At 33.8% G+C, this 19,862-nt stretch overlaps 1 protein-coding gene and 1 pseudogene across 5 annotated transcripts; one reads left to right on the top strand and one right to left on the bottom strand.

Moving 5' to 3' along the window:
* The first annotated feature begins 2,368 nt into the window (after nt 1-2,368).
* Nucleotides 2,369-13,245, top strand: LOC111394737 (annotated as a pseudogene).
* Nucleotides 13,246-13,423: 178 nt separating this feature from the next.
* Nucleotides 13,424-16,495, bottom strand: LOC111394736 (beta-glucuronosyltransferase GlcAT14B-like). 5 transcript variants are annotated; one of them, XM_023020706.1, is made up of 5 exons: nt 15,453-16,495; nt 14,909-15,217; nt 14,693-14,768; nt 14,488-14,603; nt 13,424-14,103 (listed from the first exon to the last, which is right to left on the bottom strand). In XM_023020706.1, the coding sequence occupies exons 1-5, from the start codon at nt 15,499-15,501 to the stop codon at nt 13,604-13,606; spliced, it is 1,050 nt and encodes a 349-aa protein (XP_022876474.1). In that variant the 5' UTR covers nt 15,502-16,495; the 3' UTR covers nt 13,424-13,603. The 5 variants fall into 5 exon arrangements, with proteins under 5 accessions (XP_022876474.1, XP_022876471.1, XP_022876473.1 ...); XM_023020703.1 differs by having other exon boundaries at nt 14,909-15,692; nt 16,287-16,495; XM_023020705.1 differs by having other exon boundaries at nt 14,909-15,634; nt 16,287-16,495.
* Between the last annotated feature and the right edge of the window lie 3,367 nt (nt 16,496-19,862).

Genomic DNA, 19,862 nt, shown 5'->3' with positions numbered 1-19,862 from the left:
AGAATATATAATGCAACATTGGATGGATATGATTTTAATTAATCAATATCAATGATCTAATTTACATTCACAAACAATCAGAATGTATTCGCAAACATAGAATCACCGATAATCTAGTAACATAGTCATGATATTAGATATTGTTGTACATGTGCCAAATTGTTTTAACATGTTAAAATTGATGACTATATCAATCATTTAAGTACAAGGGAAAAGCCCCTAGAACAACAACTCCAGGGAATTGTTCAAATGACAGCCCCCTACATACAAATCGTCTTAAATTATTTAATATTTATATTTCTTGTATACTATTAGGTATATTCACTAACAAGTCACATCCAACATTAATTTGAATAGAGCTCATCACCCCATTATAAGCCACAAATTCTTGCCCTTACCCTCCCCCGCACCCCCCCCCCCGGGAAACATACACACTAACAACTGTGGCGGATCAAGAAATTCGTATAAATTAGGACGGATCCTTGCGACGTGGGCGGCCACTCGTATGGAAAAAAATATAAAAAATCCCGATGGAGCCCCTGCACTGACACACCAACCTCAAACCCCCATCCTCACCTAACTCCAAAAAAAATCGACCCCAGACAATGCATGCATTATATTACATACATGCATTGTCTGTATATATCTTGTATTTCTGTTAATGTATAGCATAGAAACTCAACAGTCAACTGTCATCAACACTCAACTCATCTATCACAGCCACGTTATCCCTATCTCTTTCTTAGAACCGGGAAACTGTCAATTGATCAATATGTATATGTTGGTTAAACTTTTAACGCAAATCTTATTTTTAAATATTTATGACTTCTCTCGATAAAAAGTAACAAAGATCATCTGTTTGTTTCATAAGATTGGTGAGAACAAATTCTTGAATCTTATATTTGCTTTAAGGTTTTCTTTTAGATAATGAAAGTAAAGCTTAAACAGTGACCTTCAATATATGAAAAATGCTAAGATTTTTTACAAATGCTGCTGCGGAAGCATCCGTGTCGTTCATTTTTTTTCCCTTTTTGCCATCTTTCAACAAGAAATTGCCAAGTACCATCTATATGAATTCTATGAACCAGCTTCTCTGTGCAGCAAGGGTCTATAAGAAAAATTATATAAAATGACACTATTTTTCTCTCTCGTAACCAGTGTCATGATAATTAATTATTTCTTGGTCAGTTATTTAATTATTTCCGTGCATTACATCAGCTTAATTTAATGGCACTAATTAATTCCTTTTGAGATTCATGTTATAGTAATATAATGGTTGACATAATCCTTAAAATAATGTAACGTGACATCTTATTATTGAATTGTTTAAAATACAGTTAATTTTTAAATCCAATTATGAGGGTGTTTGAACCTCATTTTGATGAAAAATGCATTTTAGAATAGTAAATTGATGGGAATGTATGGTTAAAAAAAAAAAAAATTTGATTTACGTATAATATTATTTTAATAAATTTATAATGTGTGATTGAAAAAAATATATTTTGAGAAGAATGAAAATCGAACAAAGCCTATATTTGACCAACTCTTATTATAAAAAGGTATCTTTTCTGTCAAGTGGTGTAGCCTTTCCTTTTGATTAGTCAATTAATTAATATAAGTAAACTACAGTAAAAACTCCAATTGTCAATGTTCATAATATTTGAAGAGGAAAGCCAAAGTGACAACCCCCTACACGTCCAAGGGGTTGTGTGGCGCCCTCCCCACCCATTGGGGGCGCCTGTGGTTGCCATCCAAGAATCCTCCGTATTTGAAGCCTTTTTTGAGTTGTACAGCGTGTCATTGAAAATTGGAAGATTCTATCTTGTCCACACGTGAATAGTTAAATTCCCACTTTGTTACTGTACTCAAAGGATTAGTCTACAAGTACAAAATTAATTATTAAAAGTTTGACAAACTTGACAAGTGGCGGCTCCTTGTTAGTAGGGCGGCTGGCCCCACTACCGCTCCACAAACAGAGGACCACCACTTGTCAAGTTGTCATTGATTTTGTACATATTGAATAATCCTTAAAAAAAAATAAAAACAGGTTTGAGGATGGGAAAGAGCCACGTATTAATGCAAATACGTGGACTGTAGATAGCAGAAGATCTCTCTAGTTTCTAAAAAGAAAATAAATAAGAGGAAAACAATATGAGTAATAACGTTTGCAGTAACTGATATTCAAGAAACAAAGAAAAATATGCATATAAGGCTTTTGTGGTGATGGTGTTCGGGTCGGGGTGAGGTCAGTGGTTTGCAAATTCTCCTGCAGATCTGGTTTAAACTGAGAGTTTATTTGTGAGCATTTTCATTGCTGTCATCTATCTAACACACAGTTGATGTACTTTATTTAACTTGTGGGCAGCTATTCTGCACGTTTAGTTCACTGGAAGAGAAAAGCACAACAATGGGTAGCCTCAGACATCGAGTTCTCCCACCTCAGTTGCTTCTGAAATGGCCTAAAGAAGCTTCATTTTGCTTATGGTTGCTGCATCCTGAGCCGAGCAGCCGGCCGAAAATGGGGTGAGTTTTCTTCCTCGTATCATTGCCGTTGAATACTTCAGCGACAATGAATATGTGGTTTATCTACATATCAATATTTGGTTATTTGCTTTTCCTTCACAAGGTTATGGTTCTTATTGCGCCAGCAGGTGTGTATGAAATAGTTCAAAACATTCTTGCTGCTTTTATACATGTTATAGAGGAAAAAGTTACTCTATTTAAGTTATATCTCCGACATGTCCTTCACGTGATTGATGGATTCATTTTTTCCTCTGAAGGCCTGACACGTGCACATTTTTTAAATAGGTGGCACAAGACTTGATTACAAGACTGTATCCTGCTGTGAAACCATGTCGAACTACTTGATATAATAGTCAGTTATGCAGAACTTCCTACTCTTGTGTATCATTCGACAAATAAAATTAATTAGCAACGCCTTCAAAATCTCAGGAGATCTAGTAACAGTAAATGCATACCTATTGCTAACCAACACTTGTCTGAATTACTAATATAACGTAATCAGTCATGCACTGGCCAAGTGAGCAACTGTGTCATTCATAACATATTCTAGAATTGATTTCGTCGTTTGCCCATGGGCTTTGCCATGATCATGCTCATAACTTCATATAATACCATCAACTTGAAATGTCAAATTTCATAAGCACCATGTACATAGTAAGCTACCTACTATGTTGGAATACTAAACTTGTAACGTATGTTGCACATACGTGTTGGGAGACAATCGTCTTCCAACCAAGAGCCATCTGCACCGCATACACATTAAAGTGACATACTAAGCTTAATATGAGGAGCTAGTTAGTTAGGTATGAGTTTTGACTTTTAAATCATGCCAAACTAATGTTCTACTTTCTCGTTATTAATTGTTTCCGAGTAAGATGAACATTACCTTGCATCCGTCTTAGTAAATTCCGACCTAGAGAATATTCTTAACTTCCCCAGAATCTCTCTCTCTATATTCACAACCATCTAAAAAAAAAATTTTAGTTTTCATATCATATAATTAAATTCTTCTGAAATGTCATCAACAAAGGATATAAAATAGTGCATACCTCCTAAGGAAACTGTGTTGGAAATTCCTCACACATTGGAGTGAAATAATTCAAAATACCTTCAATATTATTGTTTACTTTCTATAGAAGAGAATGCTTTAAAATACAGTTTGCAGGCTCTGAGTCCTTTCAACAAGCCCCTGTTTGCACATCCTTGCTAAGTTTTCTCAACTGCTTGTCCTAATCTCATATGATACAACCTGATGCTCTCATGATAAACACACACTCAGACGAAACCTAACCACATTTCAATAGTACAATTTCTTTTGTTTGCCCTTAATGACCACTATTATACCTGATATATCCTTCAAAATTTATCTCATAGTCACAATGACGCCTCTAAGTTCTAAGACTTCAAGAGACGGGATTCTTCTTCTGGTTGATCCATCTTGATTCTTCAAATGAGGTAAAAGTAACCTAGCTATTTTATATGCAATGCCATTGCTTACGAGACAAGTCCATCTCAAGTCCAATATTAACTTATCATAGTAAGATTTCGATGGTGTACTAACCAGTATAAATAATACTGATCTTTACACTTTACTTCTTAAAAACAACCCTGCTCTTTTATTTCTTTTGCAATTAAGGCCAATTTTTATTCCAATGACATATCTTGCGACAAAGGTTACATTTCATGTTTGGTTTGGTTTTCTCGAAAATGAGATATGGTCTTTTATATTTGGTACTCAGCTTTGAGAATGACCCCTGTGTTGTGTCCATATATACTAGATCTTCTTTCTACTTTCAGTACTACAAAAGGCAATACATACATCATCAAAATCATTTTGCTTTTCTATTAAATCAAAGTCGTGAAAAGATGTTCCTATTCACCGAGAAGAGATACTAATGAATTTAAAGCGTTGTCTTTATCCTTAAAATTCCATCCAAGTACAATTTCTAGTCCTTCAAGAGAAACAAACGAGTCCTGTTACATGCAAGTCATTGATCTTTGCTTAATCTTTGTCAAATGTAGTCTTGAAATTTTTTCCAAAATAATATCTAGCCCTTCTTGATATTTGTTGGTATTTGAATGAAGACATTGGAGAAGAAGCATGTGATTTAAATCTATATGGTTGTGTCCTTTGCTTCAGATTTAGTTTTGATGGCTGTAAGTTTGATTTCATTTTGTAATAATGATTATTCGGATGCAGTTTTGTTACATTATATCCATAGTAGAAATACTCGTATTATCTGAACAACATGGACATCTACCTCCTTACATTTCCATGTGCTGAAATCTGAAACTATTAATACTATCAAACTTGTCCATCTTAAATCTTTCTTTGGTCATAGTCGTATTTACTAGCGTAGATGAAGATTTGTCATCTTTGAATAAAATAACTAATATACCTTCAACAAGAGACAACAAGAAATTAAGCAGCAACATGAATCACTTTTGGCCACTTTGGTTCATTCCTAGGTAGAAAACAACTAGATCTTTAGGAAAAGTTCAGTATTAGTAGGGAATGTCCAAATAAAATGTACATTAGAATTCATATCATAAGATTTGACCAATATTATGCTGGTTTTCAACTTACTGAAACATTCTTCCTTTATCTAGACTTGGGACCAACTATGAGAACAATATGCTGAGATAAACTATTGTACCTAATATAAAAAATAATTTTGATTTAAAAATCATAGAAGGAACCATTGACTCTATACACTTGTTGAGAAGACCTCACAACCAAAAGTTGATTCTGAAATATAATAGTCAAAACTAAATCATAAAAATGTATAGAAAGGAATACTATAAAATTTATAAAAATATGGTAACTGTTACCTATATCCTCACATTGTTGAGTCTGTTAGAAATAGTGTTTAGATGGCTACCACGTTTTTCAAGCTGTTTTTATTTAATTTGATTGTTTCATAGTTAGTTTCCTAGTTTTTAGAAATTTGTTGTTTCCAGCAGTAGTGGGTTTAATCGTGGTTTAAGTCTAGGTCCATTATGATTAGTTATGTTTTTATGCTTTAAATTGCAATTCAGAGAAGTGCAAAATATATTCTCTATTAAAAGAAAATTCTTTGTTCTTCCAGTTATTTCATTCTACAGCAAACATTATTTCTCTGTTTTTCAAATCAAAAGACAACAATTGGTATCAGAGCTCTCTTCTTTAAGGACCTGTATGTGTTTTAAGATTGAATCCAAGTGGTTGCCATGGACGCAGAAACCAGTTTTTCATCGATTGCGCCTCCAGTTTTCAACGGTGAAAATTATCAGATCTGGGCTGTAAGGATGGAAACTTATCTGGAAGCCTTGGATATCTGGGAAGCAGTGGAAGAGGACTATGAAATTCCACCTTTACCAAACAATCCCACGATGGCACAAATTAAAAATCACAAGGATAGAAAAACAAAGAAACCAAAGGCAAAGGCCTGCTTGTTTGCTGCTGTCTCTTCGACCATATTCACTCGGATTATGTCTCTAAAGTCAGCTAAAGCTATCTTGGACTATCTCAAGGCAGAATATGAAGGAGATGAGCGAATCAGAGGCATGCAGGTGCTAAATCTCATAAGAGATTTCGAGTTGCAAAGGATGAAAGAATCAGAGTCTAACAAGGACTACATTGACAGGCTTCTAAGTATAGCAAACCGAGTAAGATTGCTTGGCTCTGAGTTTATTGACTCAAGAATTGTTGAAAAAATTCTTGTAACTGTGCTTGAGAGATTTGAGGCAACAATAACCACCTTAGAAAATACTAAGGACCTGTCCAAGATTACCTTGGCAGAATTATTGAATGCCTTGCAAGCAGAAGAGCAACGAAGAATCATGAGAAAAGATGGAATAGCTGAAGATGCACTGCCAGCGAAACATAATGATTATAGAAAGAACAAGAAGAATCAGCCAACAAATGGAGAAAATACTGCAAACAACTACAACAAAGGCAAGACGGGAAACTCAAAGGGAAATTATCCTCCATGCAAGCATTGTGGTAAGAAAGATCATCCACCCTACAAGTGTTGGGAAAGACCAGATGCAAGGTGCAGTAAATGTAATCAACTTGGCCAAGAAGCTGTAATTTGTAAGAGTAAAAATCAGCAACAAGAAGCAGAAGCTCAAGTTGTTGGAGAAGAGGAGGAAGATCGGCTTTTTATTGCAACATGTTTCTCAAGCAATGACTAGAGTGAATGCTGGCTAATTGACAGTGGCTGCACAAATCACATGACTCATGACAGGGAGCTTTTTGTGGACTTGAAGCCTGCTGAGACATCCAAAGTTAGAATTGGAAATGGAGACCTCATAACAGTGAAAGGACGAGGCACTGTTGCAATACTAAGCTGTTCAAGTACAAAGTTTATTACCGATGTACTTTATTTTCCAAAAATTGATCAAAGCCTATTAAGTGTTGGTCAACTAATTGAAAAAGGCTTCAAAGTTACTTTCAAAGACAAGCACTGCCTAATTAAGGATGCAATTGGTCAAGACATGTTTAAGGTAAAAATGAAAGGAAAAAGCTTCACATTTAATCCACTAGAGAAGGGGCAAGCTGTCTTTTTAATCAAAGGAAATGTTACGGAGATTTGGCACAAGAGACTTGGGCATTATCACCATCAAGGCTTGTTGCAAATGAAAGCAAGACAAATGGCAAATGATCTACCTGAGTTTGATGAACACTTACCAAATTGCAAGGCATGTCAGTTTGGTAAGCAAAGCAGAATACCATTTCCCAAGGCAATATGGAGAGCATCAAAGAAGTTGCAATTGATTCATCCAGACATTGCAGGCCCACAAAGAACACCTTCTTTGAAAGGTAGTCTCTATTATGTATTCATTGATGATTTCACCCGTATGTGTTGGATTTTCTTTTTGATGCACAAGTCAGAGGTAGCTCAAGTCTTCTGGAACTTTAAAGCCAAAGTTGAAAATGAGAGTGTCTGTAGAATTCAAACTCTTAGATCAGACAATGGCAAGGAGTACACCTCTGAATCATTCAACCGTTTTTGTGAGGAGGAAGGCATCCAACATCAATTAACCACCCCATACTCTCCGCAACAAAATGGAGTAAGTGAGAGACGGAACAGATTCATAATGGAGATGACAAGATGTATGCAACATGAGAAGAACCTACCAAAGCAGTTTTGGGCTGAAGCAGCAAACACTACTATTTTTTTTTTTGCAGAACAGGCTTCTCACAAAAGCTGTGAAGTATAAGACACCATTCAAGGCTTGGTATGGACACAAACCATCTCTGAACATTCTTAAAATATTTGGTTGTTTGTGTTTTACTCACATTCCACATACAAAGCATGACAAATTGGACAAGAGAGCATCACCAGGCATCTTCATTGGTTACAGCAATGTCACCAAAGCTTACAAAGTTTTCCAACCACAAACTGAGAAAATTGTCATCAGCAAGGATGTACATTTTGTAGAAGATGAAGAATGGAATTAGGATGAAGCAAGGAAAACTAATCAAGCGTCAAATGACTTGAAGCTCAATTTCCCTCTTCAAGATATAGTTGAACAAAGCTCTGAAGATTGGCAAAATGAGGTGATGGATGACACTCCAGTCAGAGGCACTAGATTGCTTTCTGATGTTTATCAGAGATGCAACATTGCAGTTTGTGAGCCTGCAGTTTTGAAGATGCAAAACTTGATCAAAACTGGATGGTTGCAATGAAGGAGGAGCTGTATATGATTGAGAAAAACAAGACATGGCAACTTGTTGAGAGACCTAAAGATAGAAAAGTCACTAGGGTCAAATGGGTGTTTAGAACCAAGCTCAATGCTGATGGCTCCATCAACAAGCACAAGGCGAGGCTTGTGGTTAAAGGCTACGCTCAGATTTTTGGAGTAGACTACTCTGACGCATTTGCACCGGTGGCCAGGCTAGACACCATCAGATTACTACTTGCAATAGTAGCACAATGAAATTGGAGCGTATATCAGCTAGATGTCAAATCTGCTTTCTTGAATGGAGTTCTCCAAGAAAAAATATACGTTGAGCAACCTGAAGGCTTTGCGAAGGAAGGTGAAGAAGATAAGGTTTATCTTCTTAAGAAGGCTCTATATGGTTTGAAGCAAGCTCCAAGAGCTTGGTATAGCAGAATTGACGAGCACTTGCTGAGTCTTGGATTTGTTAAAATCCTCTCAGAATCCACGCTATATGTCAAGTGTGCTGGCATGGAGATTTTGGTTTTCTCATTATATGTTGATGATCTTCTAGTTACGGGAAGTAATATAAGTTTAATTGAAGAGTTCAAAAAGGAAATGATGGAGGCTTTCGAGATGACAGATCTCGATTTGATGACCTTCTTTCTTAGAATGGAAATTAAACAAAATGAACATGAAGTCTTCATGTGTCAAAAGAAATACGCCAAGGAGATTCTGAAGAAGTTTAAACTCGAAGAATGCAAAGAAATGAGCACTCCCATGAACCAAAAGAAAAAGCTATGTAAAGAAGATGGAACAGATAAGATTGATCTGGCATATTTCAGAAGTCTAATTGGTTGCTTGATGTATCTCACAGCAACTCGGCCTGACATTTTGAAAGCTGTAAGTTTTGTCTCGATTTATGCACCGTGCAAGTGAATGGCATCTCAAAATTGCAAAGAGGGTGATTAGATATGTCAAAGGCACATGTGATTTTGGCCTTAAATTTACGAGGAGCAAAGAGTTCAAGTTGGTTGGTTTCTCAGATAGTGATTGGGGAGGTTCCATTGATGATATGAGGAGCACTTCAGGCTACTGTTTCACACTTGGTTCTGGTGTTATCTCGTGGAGCTCAAAAAAAAAGAAACTATAGCTCAATCTACTGCTGAAGCATAGTTTATAGCTGCAACAATCAAGCATTGTGGCTAAGAAAAATACCGATTGATCTGCACATGGAACAAACTGAAAGTACAGAGGTGTTCGTGGACAACCAAGCGGCAATAGCAATTTCTCACAATCCTGTATTTCATGGGAGGACTAAGCAATTCAACATCAAGCTTTTCTTCTTAAGGGAGGTGCAAAATGAAGGTGTTGTAATTCTTGTCTACTGCAAATCTGAAGATCAGTAAGCAGATGTATTTACCAAGCCTTTGCCAACTAGCAAGTTTGAGATTTTGAGAAAGAAACTTGGAGTTTACAGCATCTAAACAAGGAGGAGTGTTAGAAATAGTGTTTAGATGGCTACCACGTTTTTCAAGCTGTTTTTATTTAATTTGATTGTTTCATAGTTAGTTTCCTAGTTTTTAGGAATTTGTTGTTTCCTGCAGTAGTGGGTTTAATTGTGGCTTAAGTCTAGGCCCATTATGATTAGTTATGTTTTTCTGCTTTAAATTGCAATTCAGAGAAGTGCAAAATATATTCTCTATTAAAAGAAAATTCTTTGTTCTTCCAGTTCTTTCATTCTACAGCAAACATTATTTCTCTGTTTTTCAAATCAAAAGACAACAGAGTCACTTTAACTTCAAGCAAGGAAATATGAACTTTGAAATTGCAAAATCTACCCACTCTTCTGGAATATTTAAGAGGGACATGTACAGATATCAATGAGAAAAAGGGAACCAATGACATAATAAATTTGGTGTGAATCTAATTACGTGCTTTCTACTAATGTATGGCAATCTCAAACTTTCCTCCTCTGCCTTCTGAATTGAGTCAAACTTTAAGATGGTAATTCGTCTAACCAAAGATTCTTTACCATTTTTAACAATTCCCTTACAACATATACCAGTGAGCTGTTGCAAAGTGAGTTTCTGAATGAACCAAGAGAAAATATAGAAGAACTAAAAGCTGCAGTAGAGCTTGGAGAACAAGTAGAGGAGCAGGAGTTGTTGCTGGAATTCCTTCTACTTAATGCAACAAAGAAAACAGGAAGCTGCAGAGAGCTTGGATGAGACTATTCTGTCTTCGGATATAGAAGAAGTCTTAAAGCTTCAAGCAGCCCTCAGGGTAAAAGGAGGCTCAAGATCGAAGTTGAACAGGACTTTAGCTTCAGGTCCCCCTATGATGAATACTACTGATGATGATGATTCTAGTAGCTCAGGATCCAGGAAGCGGTTACGGAAGGGAATATATATCGATGACACAGAAGAATCCGAAAACCATGCCCATGCAGACGAGCATCAGAAGTCGGAGGTTCCTGATGGAAATCGAGGAAATGTCCTCTCTAAAAGTTATCGAGTGATTAAGAACTTTAGAAAATTGGAATCAGCTTATTTTTTGACAAGACGTAGGGCCTTCAAACCAACGGGCAGGACATTGATTGGACATTCTCCACTGTAAGTAGCTACGGTAGAAGATCAATTGCACTAACTGAAAGAAGTTCAGTTAGTAACTTGTCATCTAAATAACTGTATAATGATCATACACCTAGTGGATGGATAAATACCTTCCTAGAGGGGTTATGCAAGTATCTCTATTTTAGTAAACTAAAAGTCAAGGCAGACTTGAAACAAGGGGATCTTTTAAATTCATCAAACCTCGTATGCTCTCTTAGTTTTGATCGCGATGGTGAATTTTTCGCAACTGCTGGCGTAAACAAGAAGATCAAAGTTTTTGAATATAGGTTGATCTTAAATGAAGATTGTGATATCCATTATCCAGCAGTTGAAATGGCGACCAGGGCAAAGCTTAGCAGCATATGTTGGAATGGCTATATCAAAAGCCAGGTCGCTTCAAGTAACTTTGAAGGTGTGGTGCAGGTAGTCAGAGTTCCAATACTATACGTTATTTACATTTTCTTTCTACTTAGATTGTTAATCATTTTTTGACTGATATTGTGCAGGTATGGGATGTTACGAGGAGTCAAATTTTCACGGAAATGAAAGAACATGAAAGGCATGTCTGGTCGGTTGACTTTTCTGTTGCAGATCCTACAATGCTGGCCAGCGGCAGCAACGATGGTTCCGTTAAGCTCTGGAATATCAATCAGGTTGCACTTGGTGGATGTCAGCTTTGAAACTACATGTACTTACAGTCATCTAGGTATCAATGCTGTGTAGATTCAGTTCTCAATGTAATAAAGTTGTTTCTCTTACATGGGTTGCTACTACAGGGAGCAAGTGTTGGTACAATTAAGACAAGGCCAACATCTGCTGTGTTCAATTCCCATTGGACTCTGGTCATTCCCTTGCTTTTGGTTCAGCAGATCATAGGATATATTACCATGATCTATGTAACTCAAAAATGCCTCTATGTACTTTAGTTGGACATAATAAAATAGTGAGCTATGCTGGGGCGGAGTCAGGATTGAACTACAAACTGAACTAATACATAACAAATTGGGCTAATATGTAAAAATATATATATAAATTTACACATAAAAAAAAATTTTATTTAAATTTTTTTTTCTTTTTTTGCCCTTAAAAACATTAAGTGGGCTAGAGAGGGGACTGGGTTACAGCCTAGCCCAGTCCCCCCTTAGATCCGCCTCTGGAGCTAAGTCAAGTTCATAGATTCAATGACTCTCATGTCTGCGTCTATGGATAACACATTAAAGCTTTGGGATTTGTCAATGTGCACGTCACGAGTACTTGATAGTCCTCTCCAGTCATTTACTGGCCACTTGAATGTGAAGGTAGATTATTCTGTTTTGTCCATTGAAGACTCCTATGATTTTATGTTGTTATTATGTCCTTTATTTGATATTTAACCGATGAAATCATCTTTTGCATCTGATGATAGACATTGCTTTTATTTAGAATTTCGTTGGTTTATCTGTGCGACGGTTATATTGCAACAGGCTCGGAGATAAATGAGGTTACACATGTCATCAATGTATTTCTTTTCACCGTACAAACTTTTATTTTTTCGTCAAGTTTTTTTTTTCTGATACTTCCATGTTAAGGTAAATGAGACTCTTCTTCCAATTTGAAAGCAATTGGCTGGAGTCAGATTTGTAGGAAATGTCGTTGGCGTATGACTTTGACACTAAAGCTCTCTCACATCTTTTTAGAAGAATTTTTGCACTTCACCGTATTATGAGGTCAAAATTCTTATGAAATAGGCAAGTAGAATATGGGGAGTGTGTTTAAGGACATTGCGTTGTGAGGAATACTCTTATTGGGTTTCTAAGCAAAATATTAAGAGAGACCACATGAAGTATACATGAGCAAACTCATTTTATTTTTCTTTCTGATTTTTGGCAAGTCGGGAATCTAGAGCACTAGCTCCATGCCAGCACAAGCCACGAGCTTCAAAACTGAAGACATTACTGGAATTTGTCTTCGAAATGGCCATTTCTTAATTGTTATGGTAGTTTTCAATTCTCCTGATTGACAATCAGCTTTCACTCTACAGGTTTTCGTCTATAACAAATCTTTGCCGATGCCTGCATTATCGTTTGAGTTTAACAACACAGATCCACTTTCCGGAAATGAAGCGGACGATACAGCACAATTTGTCTCATCTGTGTGTTGGCGTGGTCAGTCGTCCACCTTGGTTGCTGCCACTTCCATGGAAAATATTAAGCTTCTAGAGATGGTCTAGTTTGGCCGTGATAATTTCATGTTCCGGTTGAGATTGGGAACAGTTCCAGGAGAAATGAGTTTTTAGCAGCTGAAACAAAAAGTGGCTCACAGCTTATAAGTTGACTGTTTCACTCGAGGTTATAGGAACAAGACATTTGAGTCTATATTGTACCTAAAATATTCAAGGGGGGTTCTTCAACTCTAACAGATTTTACTCATTTGGATAGAATAATGTAATCTTGAACATATGTACAAGCTTTTCCTTGAACAGAATTTGATGGTTTGGAAATTAGACTAGAATTTTATATTCTTCATCAATTTCACCCAAAACTTAATCGAAACTTTTTCAGTCACCCTATTGTGTTTTTTTATATTCAGATGACGTTATAAAGCAACATTTAACCTCGTATAGTTGAACCACAGTTTCATAGTTGAATGCATCCAGGCTATGCAATGAAACTCAGCAGACAATCTAGATGACGAAATTTAAGTTTTTATATGTGTTATATCAAATAGAACTTCCAAAAATGGGTACAAGAGATACATTATTCTGACTGGTTATATTGGTGCTGGTAAGTGAATTAGGCTAGCCTTTCCATATCCTCAAGCAAGAAAGATAACTGTAAAATCTACTTACACTGATTTTTACTAAAATTATCTGACAAAACTAGTTTACCTAAAAGTCTCTGAAGCCTTTGAGCACCCCGTCCTGGTTTAAGCCTTGTGGGATTTCCAACCTCAGAGCAAGGAGGGTTTCCTGCGCACCAACCACCCTGTGTGAAGCTCCCATTTTCTCGTCCAAGTAATTCTTTATCAATTTTGTCGAGGACAGGAACATTCTGCTTGAATTTACGAGCAAAGGCAGCACCACTTGCAATCATTTTTTCTGTATCATTAAGAGAAAGGGTACGGGGATGCTGTTTGGGAGGAATATCCCAAGAAATGTAGTGCATGTCATGGTTGACAACTGTTGGGACAAATTCTGGAGCATTGCAGATAACAGTCTGAAAGTAGCCTTCAGGGGAGGACACAAAATTTGTGTAATACATGAGCAGGTTTCTAGGAAGATTATCCCAGCCCCATATGCAGTACTCCACAAATGCACGTGAGAGGATCATCCAAGCTGAACCTGCCAAACACAAGTGTAGCAAGAGGAATTACACAACTCAGCAGCAGATAACATTAAAAAATGAAACTAGAATTCAGGAAAGCAAAAAATGCTTGGAAGCAAATCATTTTGTTTGGACAGTAGCTTTTAAATCGATACTGCATTTCCATAATGCCCATAGGTGGTAACCAAGATCAATTTTCATTAATAATGTCGACAAACATATGTCTGCTAGTTTCCCCACCAAAGACCGAGTAATGAAGCGAAAAGATTTGTTGGAAGACCAGACACCATATGATTATCAGCCCGTCAAACAAAAATCCCAGAAAATGGTACTGGCAAATATATTGCTGAAATCAACATATTGAAAAAATATTTTAAATGAAAATAAATGTATTAACTGACCAGTATACAAATTGAATGCTGTTGGCAAATTCCTCCGAGGTCTGGCCAAAAAGATATCAGACTTGTTTTTCTGGTAGAGCCCTGGGTCTACAATCAATGGCATTGCCCTTTTGCCCCTACATTCAATCAAAATATAATATAAGACCCTTTTTTTTTTTTTTTTTTTTGGTTTCTGTAATTATCGGATTCCGCACTGGGAACTTACACTTTCCAGCCTAAACGGCTTGTATGCTCAATGAAATTTAACTCTCGTTTTAAATTGGAAAATGTGTAAAGAAGATCTGCAAGAAGAAACTATGTAGTTCAAAAATATGTACATATAAATCTAGAACAAGTAATTGTGATATTTTAGCCACAAGATGTAAATAAATAGCACAAACTTCTAGCAGTAAGAAGACCAAAAAATTTAAGACAAACTCACCATCTTGAGTAACCAAGGGGTAATCTGATGCACTGAGGTTAATAAACCAATCCCAATCCTTGTGTCTTTTGAGAAGAATGGCACACGCATGAAGAGTATTAGAAACCATGGTGGGTCCTCTGTAAGTAACCATATTTGCTTTGGCATTCATGTACACATTGCCAACCTTTGCAAAAATGGGATCCTTTTCCACTCGTGATGCAAGTTCTAATCTCTCCTCTGGCGGTGACTCAAGATCTAGATGAATAACATAATAATTCTGTGGATGATACAAAGCCTGAAGTGTCCTCCAGAGCTTCTCCAGATCGCCTTTGGACCCGGAAATCAAATAAGCAAATTTTGGAACAGATGGCCCAGTGGGAGGTGGTGGGGCTTGCTTAATCTTTGTCACAACATAATAAGGGCTGCTTTGATTGGTCATAACACGAGATGGGAATAACGGAAAGATTGAATTGATCGTGTGCAATGATGACGCAAGCCCCATATTGAATGAGGTTGCAAAAAGTAAAACACACACTAATGAAGTTATGACAAGAGGGAATACCCATTTCTTCTCCACGTTCAAGTTCCCCATTGCTAAACCTTGTGATCATTAGTTCCACCAAGAAATTATAATCAAAGTTGAACTGCTCTGTGTTCTCATCAATTCAATGAGTAGCGCATGATCAACGAGTTGCGCATGACGGTATGGGGCAATAATTAATGGAGGTGCTGTTGGTTCCTACTCTGGCACAAATTTGCAAACGAAGATCAACGTGTTCAATCAAACTTCGTGAATCTCATTCTGGACTCATAAACATAGTTATTAAATTAAAAAATTCATACAAATACGGTCTTAGCCTATTAAATTAATACTACCACATCCTGGGCAATTATCAGATCTCCTAAACAACTTAGTTTAATATTTATGCGTGTGGGTGTGGTGTAAAGTGTAAAAAATTAAGCAGAGAAGAACAAATTTTTTAGATTCAAAAAATTGAGTAAACAATTGGATGAACTGTCTGTTCGAATTGAGCTAAATTCTACGTTTCATATAGTAATCTGGCAAACAAATTAGAATAAACCAAAAATCTGAAACACAGCAGCACGTATATATATATCTGAAATTTATTAGTTATTACCAAATTGAAAAACTACCAGAACTTAATTCACAACAAATACAAGAAAAGCCCTTTTTTTTAAAATCAAAACTCAAAGCTTCAATGAGTGGACCAATAGTTCAAACACCAAGTGGGCAAAATTTTCAGTAATGGGAAGAGCTTGGTATGTTCACTGCACTGGTCACTCGAATCAGCACAAGTAAATGGAAAAACATATCAAAACATAAATTTCACAAACAAGCACATATTCAAGTGAGTATATCATAAAGAAAACGAACCTATATCGTGTCGTTTATTATGTCGGTGTGAAGAAACTGACTATAGAGAGAGAGAGAGAGATAATATAATATGCATAACAATAGAGACAGATCTCGGGGAGAGAGAGAGAATGGCGAACTGTGATGGATTTTGGTGGAAGTGTTGCTTATTAGATTATAGAAATCCCAAAATTCTCTACAATTAGTGAAAGATGCTTGCAATCTATGGTGGATGCGAGCTGTAGTTGCTATATAAAGGAAATTTCGTCTTATTTTCTTACTAGTCTTTGGACGTGTGTTTTGCACGAGTTTTGTATTTATTGTATTTTTATTAACGTTAAAATTATAGATTTTTTAAAATTGATTGAAGATTCGAAGTATTTGATGAAGACTAATCGTTTGGTTCATTACATTATCACATGATGTATGGAGATTTATTTTTCGTTTTTTTATTTTTTTCCTCATTTTTTTATTTTTTATTTATTTTTTTCATATTATAAATATTTTTTTCGATTTAAAATCATTTTAATTCTTTTTTGTTTATGAAAAAACTTAATTTTTTTCAATTTTAATTAAAAAATATTTATATGTTTTTTATTTAATTTTCACAACATTCTTTTGTTTAATTTGTTTTGTTTTTATTATATATTTTTTGAAGATTGTTTAAAAAAAAATCTTCATATTATAAATAATTTCTTGTTTGATTTAAAATTCTTTTCCTTCTATGATTTAAATTCTTTTTTCTTCATATTATAAAAAAACTAAATGATTTAACAAATTAAAGATATTAGCGTCAAAATTGTAGATTTTTCAAAACTAGTTAAAAATTTGAAGTATATGGTGAAGTCCAATCGTTTGGTTCATTGGATTAATTCAGGATACATGGAGATTTCTTTTTCGTTTTTTAATTTTTTCCTCATTTATTTATTTTGTTCATATTATAAATATTTTTTTCGATTTAAAACCTTTTTAATTCTTTTTTTTTAATGAAAAAATTTGATTTTTTTTATTTTAATTAAATAATATTTATATGTTCTTTATTTAATGTTCACCATATTCTTCTGTTTAATTTGTTTTATTTTTATTATATATTTTTTGAAGATTGTTTTAAAAAAAAAATCTTCATATTATAAATAATTTTTTATTTTATTTAAAATTCTTTTCGTTCTATGATTAAAATTCCTTTTTCTTCATATTATAAAAAAATAAATGATTTAACAAATTAAAGAATAAAAAATTGCAGGCAAAAATTTAAAAAATATATTATAAAGTTTTTTAATAAATTGAAATTATTAAAAATAAATTTTATTTAATTAAAATTTAAAAAATGATAAAATGAAAAGAATGTTAAATCGAAAAATAAATTATTTATAATATGAAGTAATTTTTTTAAAAAATATAATAAAAATAAAACAAATTAAAAAACGTTATGAGAATTAAATAAAGAATATATAAATATTATTTAATTAAAATAAAAAAAATTAAATTTTATCATAACAAAAAAAAATAAACAGAATTCACTTTCCTTTCAAATAAGAGAATTCAAACTCTTGAAAGGAGAGAATCTCTTTGTTTCTCTTCATAGATGGAGGAGAACAAAAATTTCTTATTTATTTTTTAAATTTTTTTTCATATTATAAATATTTTTTTCGATTTAAAAATATTTTTAATTCTGTTTTTTATGATTAAACTTAATTTTTCAATTTTAATTAAATAATATTTATATATTCTTTATTTAATTTTTGTAACTTTGTTTCCTTATATATTATTTGAAAATTGTTTTGAAATTTCTTTTTTCTTCATATTATAAGTGAATAATTTTTTATTTGATTTAAAATTCTTTTCGTTTTATGATACAACGTAATTTGTTCAATTTTAATTAAATATTTTAATTAAATAATATTTATTTTTAATTATAATTATTTCAATTTAACTAAAAAAACTTTATAACTGTAGTTGTAATATTTTCACATAACCCACATATTATCACACCATAAAGGACAACAAAAATCATGCACCAGCATCACAGACAGTGTATTAAATATACAAAAAAAAAAAGAGAAGCTTACGTGTCAAGAAGTAAAGAGACAGCAAATATAAAGAGACTTCACCGGATGATTCTAGTCTTAGTTTCTTGGAACGAATCTTGCAAAAAAGGGTTAAGACCTCAGTCCCCAATGGAGTTTCTTTTTAACTGTCACTCATAGTAAAACTTCATCAACTGAATGTGTTTTCCAAGCTTTCATCTATTCCCAATACAAACACTTTCCATTCTTATTGAACAATGACCATTTTCCATATTCGTTTCATTTGTAGGCCTTCCCTTCACATGAATATATAACTGAAGAATGAGAATTTGTTGAAGTATTTTAATTTAGTGAGCTACATCATATACCACCTAACATTCGAAATAAGAAACCTCTCTTTGAGCTACATTTTTTTTACGATTGTACAGAAATTCATTGTAATGAAACTGGTCTCAAACTTTTCGAACATGCTTATAATATGAGTAATCATTTCAATCACCTAAACCTTAACTATTAGTTCAACTACAAATCTGCCAACACCAAATATTTCCCACACTACAATAAAACACTACACATAATAACCTAAAGTACAATTGTTCGAGGATCAAAAAAATAAATAAATATAAAGATAAAAATCAGAAGCTAAAATTATGAATAATGTAGAGTAAAAACGAATTATTTGTAAAAGAAAAATCACCCTCAAACAAAGCAAAAATGAAATCAACATACCTGAAGTCAATAATCTTCAATTTGTATGTTAATCCGCTTTTTTCTAACTACAACTTTCACAAAAGTTCAAACAAAGTTAGAATGAAAACTTCAGAATGGACATGAACACAATTAAACAAAAACAATAAAAAAAAATATATAAATGAACAAACTTGAGATCCCCAGAGTTCAACTTTTAGCGAAATTTTTTGGTATTTTGATAACAATTTGTTAAATTCAAAAAAAAAAAATCTAGAAGATTCACGACAAAAAATACGAAAGAACATACCTAAATTCCAATTTCTTTTAAGATTCACAGTATTTTGGGAGCGATTTGTTAAATCTTACAAAAAAAAAATCAAGATTTAAAAGTAAAATATACAGCAGAAGAAATTGAATGTTTAAAGATTTGGTATACAAGTAATCGTCTTAATTGTGCGTGAAATTGTTGGATATTTTTGGAACAATCGAGAGAAGGAGATTGAAATTAAGGTTAAAGGCCGAGAGAAATCAATATCGTAGCAACGCAGAGTAAGAGTGAAATTAGGGTTAAATGCAAAAAAATTGTGTTTTAAACGAAAAGAATTAAGAAGAATTTTAAATCGAAAAAAAAATATTTATTCAAAAAAATATAATAAAAACAAAATAAAAGAAAGTTACAAAAATTAAATAAAGAATATATAAATATTATTTAGCTGAAATTGAAAAAATCGTAAAATAAAAAGAATTAAAAAATTTAAATCTAAAAAAAAGTATTTATAATATGAAGAAAAAAGAAATTTTTAAAAAATTTAAAAAATAAAAACAAAATAATTAAAATTAAATAAAAAATATATAAATATCGTTTAGTTAAACTTTAAAA

This window comes from Olea europaea, chromosome 5, assembly GCF_002742605.1.
Source record: "Olea europaea var. sylvestris chromosome 5, O_europaea_v1, whole genome shotgun sequence".
Lineage (NCBI taxonomy): Eukaryota > Viridiplantae > Streptophyta > Magnoliopsida > Lamiales > Oleaceae > Olea > Olea europaea.
Note: the sequence above shows the minus strand (reverse complement) of the source record. Positions and strands in the feature narration are given on the sequence as shown.

Coding starts and splice junctions, on each gene's coding strand:
- LOC111394736 (XM_023020702.1), bottom strand. CDS start 15,482: ATGGGGAACTTGAACGTGGAGAAGAAATGGGTATTCCCTCTTGTCATA. Junction 14,769..14,908: donor CCCCTTGGTTACTCAAGATG/GTGAGTTTGTCT, acceptor TTCTTCTTGCAG/ATCTTCTTTACACATTTTCC. Junction 14,604..14,692: donor AGCCGTTTAGGCTGGAAAGT/GTAAGTTCCCAG, acceptor GATTGAATGTAG/GGGCAAAAGGGCAATGCCAT.